General features: G+C 44.9%; 1 protein-coding gene across 1 annotated transcript; it reads left to right on the top strand.

Moving 5' to 3' along the window:
* The first annotated feature begins 245 nt into the window (after nucleotides 1-245).
* Nucleotides 246-4302, top strand: LOC123114382 (disease resistance protein PIK6-NP). The gene is made up of 3 exons (XM_044535827.1): nucleotides 246-1305; nucleotides 1713-3746; nucleotides 3902-4302. Exons 1-2 carry the CDS (start codon nucleotides 479-481, stop codon nucleotides 3706-3708), a joined length of 2823 nt encoding a protein of 940 aa, XP_044391762.1. The 5' UTR covers nucleotides 246-478; the 3' UTR covers nucleotides 3709-3746; nucleotides 3902-4302.
* The last annotated feature ends 8520 nt before the right edge of the window (nucleotides 4303-12822 follow it).

Below are 12822 nucleotides of genomic sequence, written 5' to 3'. Positions count from 1 at the left end.
AGTAACGTAAAAACACGGAGTACATACAAAGTGGCCGGCAATAATAAAAGATGCTCTCGGTTTGAGAGCTAAGGTTCTCCCTGTCGGGACTGAACAGTGAACACAGACGCGTTCTTTACTTTATTTGCTTTTACACCCTGTGCCATGTTTAACTACTAGCTTTATGCACATGCTAATCCACTACCCCTCGCAAAATTACATTTTTGAGCCATCGCATCATTAGGGCCTACGACCAGTCTTCCCTCTCGGTCCTCCCCTTCCGATCCCCATCTCCCTCCGCCGCCACTTCTCTTTCTCGCTCTCACTTCCTCCGCCTTCTCCTCCCAAATGCTTGCGATTTGTCCGCGAAAGCTTGCAGCTTGTCCCACCCAGCTCACCAATTTCTGGGTCCTCTACGCCGCTTCCCCGAACCACTCTCCAGTCTCCACTCCTCCCACCCAGCACACGCAGACGCAGTCACAAGCTAAGCTAGAGATCCATGGCGCGTGCTGTGGTGAGCGCTGTAGTAGGCCCACTGGGTCCCCTACTGGAGAAGCTCAACGCTCTCCACGCCGGCGAGTATGGCCGCATGAGGGGGGTCCGCACTCTCATCGGCTCCCTCAGATCTGAGCTCACCAGCATGCATGCTACCGTAAAAGATTACGATCCCGAGATGCTAGAAGAACAAGCCGTCGAAGTGAAGACATGGATAGCATTGCTCAGGGAGTTGGCCTATGACACCGAGTATTGCATCGACAAGTTCATTCACCAGCTCGGCAGTGACGGCCGTCATGGCGGCTTCAAGGAGTTTTTCCGCAAGGCCGCCCGTAATCTGAAGACGCTTTTGTCTCTGCGTGGAATCGCCGGTCAAATCGACCAACTCAAGGTTCGTATCAATGAAGTGAAAGACTTAAAAAATAGTTCCAAGCTAGATGATACCCTTTGTAGCACCCATAAAGCCGTGGATCCCCGTCTGGTTGACCTTTTAGCTAAGGATGTGCACCTTGTGGGTTTGGATGGTCCAAGAGACGATATTGCCAAATGGATGCTAGAAGGAAACAGCTCATCTAATAATTGCAAGGTGTTGTCTATTATTGGGTTTGGTGGGTTGGGAAAAACTGCCCTAGCGAGCGAAATCTACCGCAAGATTGAAACTCATTTTCATTTTAGGGCTTTTGTATCAGTTTCGCAAAAACCAAGTATTAAGAGTATTATCAAGGATGTGATCTACAAAGTGCCTTGTCCAGATGGATTTATAAAAGATATCGATGTTTGGGATGAAATGACATCTATTGCAAAGTTGAGAGAGCTACTACAAGATAAGAGGTATTTTTTTTGCTGAAACGTATTCTATGGCTACTTATTACTTTATTTTGTTTCATGGGGCTTATTATTTTAGTAGTGTAATTCTTGCTGCGTGTGTTATTAATTTTTCACTTGCTAACAAATAACATTAATCCCATCATGGAGGTTTGCATGATTCTAGGCGTTCTTACCATGTATGCTAAAAGCATGTCACACAATGTAATCAAATATACGCACACCTTTGTATATCTGGTTAATAAACCAGGGTGAAGCCTTACAGATGGGTAGAAGTCCATTTTGCTCTACCCAAGAATCCGATTTCGAACCATGAAGTGTATGATGTATTCTTGGAGTGTTATGACATTTTTATGTTTCCTAGTTGAATCCCTTATCATAAATGGTTTACATCATCTGCTAATATTTACCAGGTATCTCGTCATAGTTGATGACATATGGTCTAGACAAGCATGGAACACCATCAAGTGTGCTTTTCCAGAGAATAATTGTTCGAGCAGAATTATCACTACCACACGCATTGTTGAGGTAGCATTGGCATGTTGTGTTGGCCGTGAGGACCGCGTGTATGAAATGAAAGCCCTGAGTGATGTTCACTCTAAAAGTTTGTTTTTCAAAAGAATATTTGGCTCTGAAGACTGCCCTGATTCCCTGAAAGAAGTTTCAAATAAAATCCTTAAAAAATGTGGAGGCCTACCATTGGCAATTGTAAGTATATCTGGTCTTCTAGCAAACAAACCAGCTGTCAAAGAGGACTGGGAGCAGGTCAAAAGGTCAATTGGGTCTGCAATGGAAAAAACCCGGTCTCTGGAGGGAATGCGTAGCATACTATCCCTTTCGTACAATGATCTTTCACTTCCTCTCAGGGCATGCTTATTGTACCTAAGTATATTTCCTGAGGACTATGTGATTGAAAGAGAGAGACTAGTGAGACTATGGATAGCAGAAGGACTTATCTCTGAAGAGAATGGACGGAGCAGACAAGAGGTTGCCGAGAACTACTTTTACATGCTTATCAATAAAAGCATGATCTTACCAGTGGATATTGGCTATGATGGTAAGGCTCGTGCTTGTCGAGTTCATGACATGATTCTTGAACTTATTATTTCAAAATCCACTGAAGATAATTTTACCACATTGGTAAGCACTGGGCTACATGGTTTGGTAAATCGACAAGGTTTTATTCGACGGCTATCTGTCCAGCACATTGACCAGGAGCTTGCATCTGCACTAGCAAATGAAGATCTAAGCCACGTACGATCTCTAATAGTGACAGCATCTGCAGGTTGCATCAAACTCTTGCCTAGTCTTGTTAAATTTGGAGGTTTACATGTATTGGATGTTGAAGATTGCGTTGGTTTGGAGGATTATATTATGAATGACATTGACAAATTATTTCGACTGAAGTACCTGTGTCTTAGTGGAAAGTCCATATCAGAGTTACCATCAGGGACCGTGGAGCTAGGCAATTTAGAGACCCTAGATCTGCGGAACACATCCGTGCAGGAGTTGCCAGATGGAACTTTTAAGTTCACTAAACTAGAGCACCTGCATGGTGCAGGGCAAACAAAGATACCAAACGGCCTTGGGGGTATGAGGAACTTACGGGTGATCTCAAGCTTTAATGTTTCACGGAGTGAAACAGATGCGGTGGAGGAGCTCGCGAACATGATAAATTTGGATGAACTCAAAGTATACCTCGATAGTGGAAGATCTGACAAGTGCAAGAAGCATGAAGAGCTGTTATTCTCCTTGTTATGCAAGCTAGGCACCTGCAAACTCCGATCTCTATGGATACATAAGCCTGGTGGTTCCCTTGAGTTGTTAGATTCTTGGTCCCTTCTACCATCTTCCCTTCAAATATTTCGTATCTCCGGTGACTATTGTTTCATGAATATTCCAAAGTGGACTGCACCGGCACTCACCAGTCTTGCTTACCTGGAGATCAGCTTAACTGAATTAAAGGAGGAGGATCTGCACACTCTTGGTGAACTTGCAAGCTTACTTTATCTGAAACTGTCCTTCGTAGCCGACCCAGTTGAACTGATCGAAGTCCAAGCAAGTACCGGATTTCAGTGCCTCATTAAGTTTGTCATCTACAGTGTGGCTGGGGCGCACGTTAAGTTCATGGAAGGAGCTATGCCGAAGCTTGAGAAGCTTAATTTGCGACTGCATGTGTCACTGGCAAGACATTCTGGCTTCGAATTAGGTTTTCAGCATCTTTCATCTCTCAGAGAAGCAGTATTAAGTTTTTACAGAGTGGATGTAACACCTTCCGAAATCAAGGCTGCCGCTGCTGCCATCAGGAAAGAAGCATGCATCCACCCGAACCGTCCCGCAATTGATATTTCAGAGGAATTCTATGGAAAGTATAACGAGATCGGCAGTGACGAGGAGGACTTGAGGTAGCCGAATATGGTGACACCTCATCCTATGAAATGCAAGAGGTATGTGAAGACAGATTCTATTCGTTCACTCTTTTCCATTTACAAACATTGCCTTAAGTATTGTTTTCTCCATACACATCGATTTTGTACAAAGCGAGATGCTGAAGGATTCCAAATTCACATGTTATAACTATGATTTCTTTTTTCCGGTCCAGGACACGAGGTGCGGTTGGCTAGCCTTTTGCTTGGAAAGGTCATACTGAAGGACTAACCGAAGCTAGTACTATTCAGTGTACTTCCAGATGAGAGCATTGATATGGAAGCTGAAGCACAATTACCTTCAGAAAGTGTGCTCTCAGTCGCTACTCACTACCTGTGTTGTGTTTGCTTCTTATTGTTTCCTTTATTATTACTTTTGGTAGCTGAGACTTAATCTCCAGGTGCATCTTGGATCATGTTTTTTCTTTTATTTCCAATAATTTGTGCTGAAACAGTTGGTGTGCAGTATTGACTGTATTGTGTATCATGCAGTATTTTACGACAGTACAATAATTTGTGCTGGAACAGTTGGTGTGCAGCAGCTACCTATTACAAGTTCTCTCTTTATTTTATTTTATTCTGAGTTGTAGTGTTATCAGATTGATTACTGTTGGAGTACCAGTTTATCCACTGTTGTTCTTAGAAACAACATCCATTTGTATCGACAATTCAATGGTTAATATAAAGTGGAAATGCCGTGGCGCGGTTTGCTTGGCTACACTTTGGCCCTGTGGAAGCTCTGCTATTGCACCCGCAAAAAAGAAAAAAAAAAGCTCTGCTACTGCCCACTGGTGGCGTGGTTTGCTCGGTGACGTGTCTGCCATCGCTGCGCCGTGTCATACACTCGCTGCTGCTGTGGCTAGTTTGTTCGGCGACGTGTCAGACGTCCACTAGGCCGAGTACTGCCGTGGCGCGGATTGCTTGGCCGTACATCGGTTTACTGTAGCCGCATTTACGCTGTTTTGATACTGTTGTACACCAGCTACAGTTCTTTCCCCCTTAAAAATAACTAGCTACGTTTTTCTCTCTCGGGTGAACACTATAGCTACGCTGTTGGTTTTAACCTGGCTAGACCACACCCTCTCTTTCGGATGAGTACCACATGTGATGAGTAGTTGAATACATATCAGGCATACTCCGCACCCTCTCTTTTGAGTGAATGACCCCACGATCGAACTACTAGATTTGGTGAAATGCTACTCCCTCTACTCCTTCAATGCATTTTATTTTAGACCTGATAGTTGCTGTGTGTTGCAATATTCTACTCCCTCGGTTTCAAATTTGAACTAAATGATGACACTTTTTGGAATAGAGGGAGTAGTAGGTTTGCTCGTGATTTACCTGCCCATATTAAGCAAATTAAAGAAAGGGATACGAAAACAACAAAAACTATTTACACGGGAAAGCTCCCAAGAAGCAAAAAAAAAAAGAAAAGGGAAATATTTCTGGGTTTTCTTTTAATGCTACAACTAAATTAAGCTAGAAAGAAAACCGAAAAGAAGCAGGAAATATTTTTGGATTTTCCCAAAGTTTTTCAAATACACAAGAAGAAAGCAAGAAAATAAAACTAGCATGGATGATACAATGAAAATGTGTGAACACCAAAAACTGGAATGAAGTCTGTGAACATGAATGTAATGTCGGTGGAATTACGTACTCCCCCAAGCTTAGTCTTTTGACCTAGCTTGGTGATCACCATCCGTAGTAGTCATCCGGTCCCATGTTATAGTGGCGGCGACACCTGAGCATCCCACTCCTGGGGCTTGATACGTCTCCAACGTATCTATAATTTTTTATTATTCCATGCTATTATATTATTTGTTTTGGATGTTTTATATGCATTAATATGCTATTTTATATTATTTTTGGGACTAACCTATTAACCTAGAGCCCAGTGTCAGTTTCTTTTTTTTCCTGTTTTTGAGTTCTACAGAAAAGGAATATCAAACGGAGTCCAAACGGAATAGAACTTTCACGATGATTTTTCTTGGACTAGAAGACATCAACGGAACTTGGAGACGAAGTCAGAATAGTCCCGAGGGCACCAGAAGCCCTCAGGATGCACCCTAGGAGGGCGTCCTTCTGGCTTGTGGCCTCCTCGAGAGTCCACCGACCTCCCTCTCAGCTCTATAAATCCCAAAGTATTCCCAAATGAACAGACAGAGCCACAAAAATTCTTTTCCTCCACCATAACCTTCTGTTCCCGTAAGATCTCATCTTGGGGCCTTTTCCGGCAATCTGCCAGAGGGGGATTCGATCACGGAGGGCATCTACATCAACTCTATTGCCCTTCCGATGAAGTGTGAGTAGTTTACCATAGACCTACGGGTCCATATCTAGTAGCTAGATGGCTTATTCTCTCTCTTTGATCTTCAAGACAATGTTCTCCTCGATGTTCTTAAAGTTCTATCCAATGTAATATTATTTTGCAGTGTGTTTGTCGAGATCCGATGAATTGTGGATTTATGTTCTGATTATCTATGAATATTATTTGAATCTCCTACGAATTCTTATATGCATAATTTGATATATTTGTATTTCCCTTCGAACTATCGATTTGGTTTGGCCAACTAGATTGGTTTTTCTTGCAATGGGAGAGGTGCTTGGTTTTGGGTTCAATCTTGCGGTATCCTCACCCAGTGACATAGTAGGGTTAGAGAGGCACGTATTGCATTGTTGCCATCAAGGATAAAAAGATGGGGTTTATGTCATATTGTTGAGTTTATCCCTCTACATCATGTCATCTTACTTAAGGTGTTACTCCGTTCTTATAAACTTAATACTCTAAATGCATTCTAGATAGCGGCCGCCGTGTGGAGTAATAGTAGTAGATGCAGGCAGGAGTCAGTCTACTTATCACGGACGTGATGCATATATTCATAATCATTGCCTTGATATCGTTATAACTTTGTGTTTTTCTATCAATTGCTCGACAGTTATTTTTTCACCTACCGTATCCTTTCTTTCAAGAGAGAAGCCTCTAGTGAAATCTATGGCCCCGGGTATATTTTGCATCATATATTTTCAGATCTATAAACCAAAAAACCCCAAAATACCTTGCTGTAATTTATTTGTTTTTACTTTGTTTTACGTTTTAGCAATCTTTTATATCTATCTCTATCAGATCTGTTTCTTGCAAGTGACTGTGAAGGGATTGACAACCCCCACTAAAAAATGACACATCCATGACATTTTGGGCCGAACGGATTTTTTTTCTGTCATGCTTATGAAACTTCTATGACGATAATTGTGACAAATCCGATATCATCATAGATGTGGTGGGCTCCTACTTCCATGACAAAAAATCATGACAGAAAATGGGCTTTTCGTCCTAGGCGGGCCGGAGACGCAGCTGCATGACATTCTTTGGGCCGTGCATGACGGAGAAAACCGAGGTAGAAGCGAGGGCGAGGAAAATATCGGGGGAGTTCCCGGTTACGATGGGTGGTCGGGGACCGAGCGATGCGCGTTTCTCTCATACGTATGTGCATGTGTGCGAGGCGTTGCGCTCTAACTGAACCCGAGCGACTGCACTGCAGGCTACGTGTTACTGAACCCAAGCGATCGATCAATCCCTTGCTGTTAACTGAACCTGAGTGATTCCTTTGCTACTGCTGCTAACGGAAGCTGATCGAACACTGCTGCCTCCTTCCCTTGATGAACAATGAGCGTTGTTGGGGGGCGGGGGGGGGGTGGTTGGATGAACAGTTCCCGGTGGGGGGTTGGATGAACAAGACCCCGTGGTAGTAGAGGCCGTTGCCGCTGGATGAACATGACCCCAATCAATCCAGCCGGTGGATGAACAGGACCCCGTGGAGGGCTGGATAAACAGGACCCCGTGGACGGCTGGTTGAACAGTAGCCGGTGGAGGGCTGGTTGAGCAGTAGCCGGTGGAGTTCTGGATGAACAGTAGCCCGTGGAGGGGTGGTTGAACAGGACCCCGTGAAGAGGGTTGGTTGAACAGTAGCCGGTGGAGGAGCGTTGGAGGCTGGATGAAGAGGAGCCCGTGGATGAACAGTCGCAGGTGGAGGCTGGAGGAGGTCGACGTTGGATGAACAGGATGTCACGCCCAATATGCGATACTATCCTAAAGAGACTCGAAGGTCCCACCAAGGATAGAACCGCATATTGAAACGCTTTTGCAAGGTGGATATCATTACATCAACATTACATAATAGATGGGGATACATACAAGAGGCATACAAAGCCACACGAATAAACATCATCTTACATAAGAGCACCATCCGACTACAGATGAAACACAAACAGAGACTCAAACGACATCCACCCTACTAGCCCAGGCTGCCGACCTGGAACCTATCCCCTGATCGAAGAAGAAGCAGAAGAAGAACTCCAAACAAGCAAGCAACGCTCTCGCGTCATGATCATCGCATAACCTGTACCTGCAACTGTTGTTGTAGTAATCTGTGAGCCACGAGGACTCAGCGATCCCATTACCATGGGTATCAACACTAGCAAAGCTTAAAGGGAAAGGAAGGGGTAAAGTGGTGAGGTTGCAGCAGCGACTAAGCATATATGGTGGCTAACATACGCAAATAAGAGCGAGAAGAGAAGCAAAGGAACGGTCGTGAAGCTAGCAATGATCAAGAAGTGATCCTGAACTCCTACTTACGTCAAACATAACCCAGAAACCGTGTTCACTTCCCGGACTCCGCCGAAAAGAGACCATCATGGCTACACATACGGTTGATGCATTTTAATTTGGATCTGGTGTCAAATTATCTACAACCAGACATTAACAAATTCCCATCTTCCCATAACCGCGGGCACGGCTTTCGAAAGTTTATACCCTGCAGGGGTGTCCCAACTTAGCCCATCACAAGCTCTCGCGATCAACGAAGGATATACCTTCTCCCAGGAAGACCCGATCAGACTCGGAATCCTGGTTTACAAGACATTTCGACAATGGTAAAACAAGACCAGCAAAGCCGCCCCATGTGCCGACAAATCCCGATAGGAGCTGCACATATCTCGTTCTCAGGGCACACCGGACAAGCGAAGCGTACAGGAACCGACGAATCCAAGTTGCCAAGGAATGGTCCCGCACGGTGCTCTAGTTTGGACCAACACTCGGAGGAGCACTGGCCCCCGGGGGGGGGGGTAAATAAAGATGACCCTCGGGCTCCGGAAACCCAAGGAAAAAAGGGCTAGGTGAGGGAAATGGTAAAACCAAGGTTGGGCCTTGCTGGAGGAGTTTTATTCAAAGCGAACTGTCAAGGGGGTCCCATAAATCACCCAACCGCGTAAGGAACGCAAAATCCGGGAACATAACACCGGTATGACGGAAACTAGGGCGGCAAAAGTGGAACAAAACACCAGGCATAAGGCCGAGCCTTCCACCCTTTACCAAGTATATAGATGCATTAATTAAATAAGAGATATTGTGATATCCCAACATAATCCTGTCCACCATGGAGCAATCTTCAACTTCACCTGCAACTAACAACGCTATAAGAGGGGCTGAGCAAAGCGGTAACATAGCCAAGCAACGGTTTTGCTAGGAAGGGTGTCAAAGGTTAGAGGTTCATGGCAATTTGGGAGGCTTGAAGAACAAGTGATAGGTAGTGCAGCATAGCGATAGAACGAAGCAACTAGCATAGCAAAGATAGTAGTGAGATCCAGGGTGACGGTCATCTTGCCTGAAATCCCGCTAGGAAGAAGAACGAGTCCATGAAGAAGACGAACGGGAGTAGTAGAACGAATCCTCACAATCGCAACATTACCGGAACTAAGAAGCAACACCGGAAAGAAACAAACAACATAGTAAATGCACAAGCATAAACATGGCATGATGCACAAACAAGTATGATGCATGTCCGGTTTAAAGAGGCATGGCATGGCAAGGTGCAACAAACAATACTACAAATTAAGTGGACCTCAATATGCAACGAGTTGCATATTGACGAAACACCACATGACTTATTTAGTTCTCTCTCGGTTATGTACACATCAATATTAAATGTTGGTTAACATGGCAAGAGGTGAAGCATAATAAAACTAACTATTTAGGCAAGTTTAAATGAGGCCGGAAACATCAAACAACAATTCCGGTAAATCCTCATGTGCATATTTTAGATCTGGTACTGTTCTGCCCTAAACACAATTTTAATGTTGTTAAACAGCAAAATAAAATGCACCATGTTAAACTAGGCATTTTTCCACCCCATTTACATATAAATTTTATTAAATTTGGAGCTACAATTATTTAGTTATGAAATAAATCATTTTAACATGGCATTTAAGCAAATTTAATCAAACAGCAATTTAAACATTTTAAACATGGATGAAAGTAGAAAATTATTAATCTACACAAAATTCTAAGCATTTTACATATATAAATCATTTTAATCTGATGCACGGTTGTGGAGTTATTAAATGCATGAAGTCTAGGGGTTTTTCTGTAAAACAGTAAATCACTGGATAAATGACAAAATCGCGACATGAAAAAAAAACATGCACTGGGCTGAAACTGGTGCACTGCTGGGCTGAACAGAGAGGAGGGGCCGTGGGGAGCTCACCCATGGGCTCGGCCCAGTCGGTGGTGAGGCAGGCTGGCTGGGCGAGGGGAGCGGCTTGGGCCGGATCTGGAGAGGAGGTTGCGGTCAACATTCGGGACAAACGGGCTCCTGCTGCTCGAACGACTCGAAGGAGAGGCGCCGTCCTCCTCTGCTAGACAGGAAGCAGAGCAGCGGCGGCGTGGAATTTGGCGACGGCGGGGCAACTCCGGCAAGGTGAAGACGGGGCGACAGCAGATCCGGGCATGGGGAGGAAGGCATGGGCGCGCGGCGCCGGGGTGCTGCTGGCGAGGACCGGCGTCGGGGAGCTCGAGGACGACGTCGTCCGGGCGCGGGAGGCGAGGATGGCCGGCGCAAACTCCTCGGGGCTCCCTGTTGCACGAACAGAGGGAGCAGGTGAGAGAGGGAGGAGAGAAGGAAGAGGAAGGGAGAGGCAGGGGCGCAGGGTCCTGCTGAAGGTGGTCGCCGGCAACGTCGAGGCAGAGGCGAGGAAGATGGTGGAGGCCGAGCTCGTTGGAGGAGTGGATCTCGGGCACGGGGACGAGGTGGATCGAGGGAGGCAAGGGGCCTGCTGGATGAGCTCCGTCTCGAGGAGCTCCTGCTCGGGCACGAGCGTGGAGACGCGGGGTTGCGGCCAGAGGAGGTTGGTCGGGCACGGAAATGGAGGCGGTGGTTCGATTGGGTGGAGATGGATCCCGAGGTGGGGGAAGGTTGTGGGATCGAGGGAGGGGGATCCCGAGAGGATTTTTGTGGAGTGGCGGCGGGATGGGACATCTCCCTAGAAGTTAGGGTTTGCCCATATTTGGACTAGGGGTCTTAATATAGGGAAAAGAAGAGGTTTTTTTGGATCATCCGATTAAAATCGAACGGTCGAGATAAATGGCTTAGGGGAGTCCAACAAATAAACGCAGATATTTTATAGATGTTAGGGGATTATCCGGATCCAACGGTGACGACTACTCGGGTCGGGTTCGGGGGAGTTTCGGACGCGCGCGCGAGGGGGCTGCGAGCTGGCAAGAGAGGTTAGGTGGCCACGGTCAAGAGGGAAGCGAAACCCTGATTGGTCTGGAACGGCCAACAAAAGCAAGGGGGGACACGACAACTACGAGCGGATGCAAGTTTTATGAAAACGATGCCGATGCAATGCAAATGATGACATGAGACGAGATGCATAACAAGAACAAAATGCAAAACAACAGACAAAAACCCAACCACGGAGGCAATAATAAATCACATAGTCGGAAATGGCAAGGGTCGGAGTTACGAATATGGAAAGTTGTATCCGGAGCGTTACAACACTCCACCACTACAAGAGGATCTCGTCCCGAGATCTAGGATGGCACCGGAGAGAAGCGGAAGAGAAAGAGGAGAGGTAAAACTAAGTTGCTTCTTCGACCAATGAGTGAAACCACGAACCTTGAGAGGTTGAGCAATATGAAAGAAAGAAAACAACGAAGATGAACATAGTTGAAAACACTCCGTTAGAAAAGAGGAACAAGGGATACGACGAGTACCAAGAGGTTTAGTGATAAGATAGATATTGAAACCACTCCGTTTAAAACTAGATAGAGAAGGAATAAGAATAAGGAATTCGGGCAGCACTCCGGTTGAAAAGAGATGCAAGACTTGATAAGATGAAAAGAACTTGAAGAGATAACATAGATTGCCGGTTAAATGGATAAGCACGAAAAGAACACTATCCTCACAATTCGAGATGATGAGCGAAGAGAGCAACATCACATTGCCTCCGAAAGAAGGAATAGAAGATAGATCATTGGAATAACAGAATGGAGAAGAAAATGCCAACTTCTGCCACAAAAGAACTTGGAAAGCATCCTTCCAAGAAGGTTACAACGGGGTTGTTGGAAAACCAACAACGAAATGAATAAGCTTGTAGTGGGCTTATGGAAAGCTTCTCAAAATTGAGCCAAAATTCTGCCACTACGGAAACAAATAATATAATTGATAACACTAATGAGATGAAAAAACTTCTTCCACCAAGATAATAGAGAGATAACTTGGACCATTGATAATCACCACAATAGCAACAACCCTTAAGGAAAGGCTTTAGGTGAAATCTGACACAAGATAACTCCAACGAAGAGATTAATATGGGTTGAAACAATACATGATCGAAGAGAAAATGATGGTTTCACAATATCTCATTCCCGACAACTTGTGAATCATGAAACACAAACTCAAATTGTCAAGAATGACATAACACCACCTCAAATGATAAGGTAGAACGAATTGCACCTCGAAATGCAAGATGATGAATACTTGAACTCCTCAGAAACAAAACATGTGTTTAGCACCATGTTTATTTTAGAGTGTATCTTGGCGGATCATAACTTCGAGAGAAATCTTGAAGAACAAAATGAGAATGAAAGGAATCCTTGATGAACCATCATGTAGAGCCTCCATGAAGAACTCCGGTAATGAAAGGATGATAGAAAGAAAGAGAAGTTGGAAACACAAGGTGAAGCCTTGCAATGATTTAGATGGAGCTTTGCGATGATATAGCCGAGAGAACTTGGAACTCCGGAAAGAAAAGATGAATA

This window comes from Triticum aestivum, chromosome 5B (genome assembly GCF_018294505.1).
Source record: "Triticum aestivum cultivar Chinese Spring chromosome 5B, IWGSC CS RefSeq v2.1, whole genome shotgun sequence".
Classification (NCBI taxonomy): Eukaryota; Viridiplantae; Streptophyta; class Magnoliopsida; order Poales; family Poaceae; genus Triticum; species Triticum aestivum.
Note: the sequence above shows the minus strand (reverse complement) of the source record. Positions and strands in the feature narration are given on the sequence as shown.

What these genes read in the sequence shown, in the direction of transcription:
- LOC123114382 (XM_044535827.1), top strand. Translation starts at nt 479, where the DNA reads ATGGCGCGTGCTGTGGTGAGCGCTGTAGTAGGCCCACTGGGTCCCCTA. An exon ending in GAGCTACTACAAGATAAGAG is followed by an intron (nt 1,306 to 1,712) that starts GTATTTTTTTTG and finishes AATATTTACCAG; the next exon opens with GTATCTCGTCATAGTTGATG.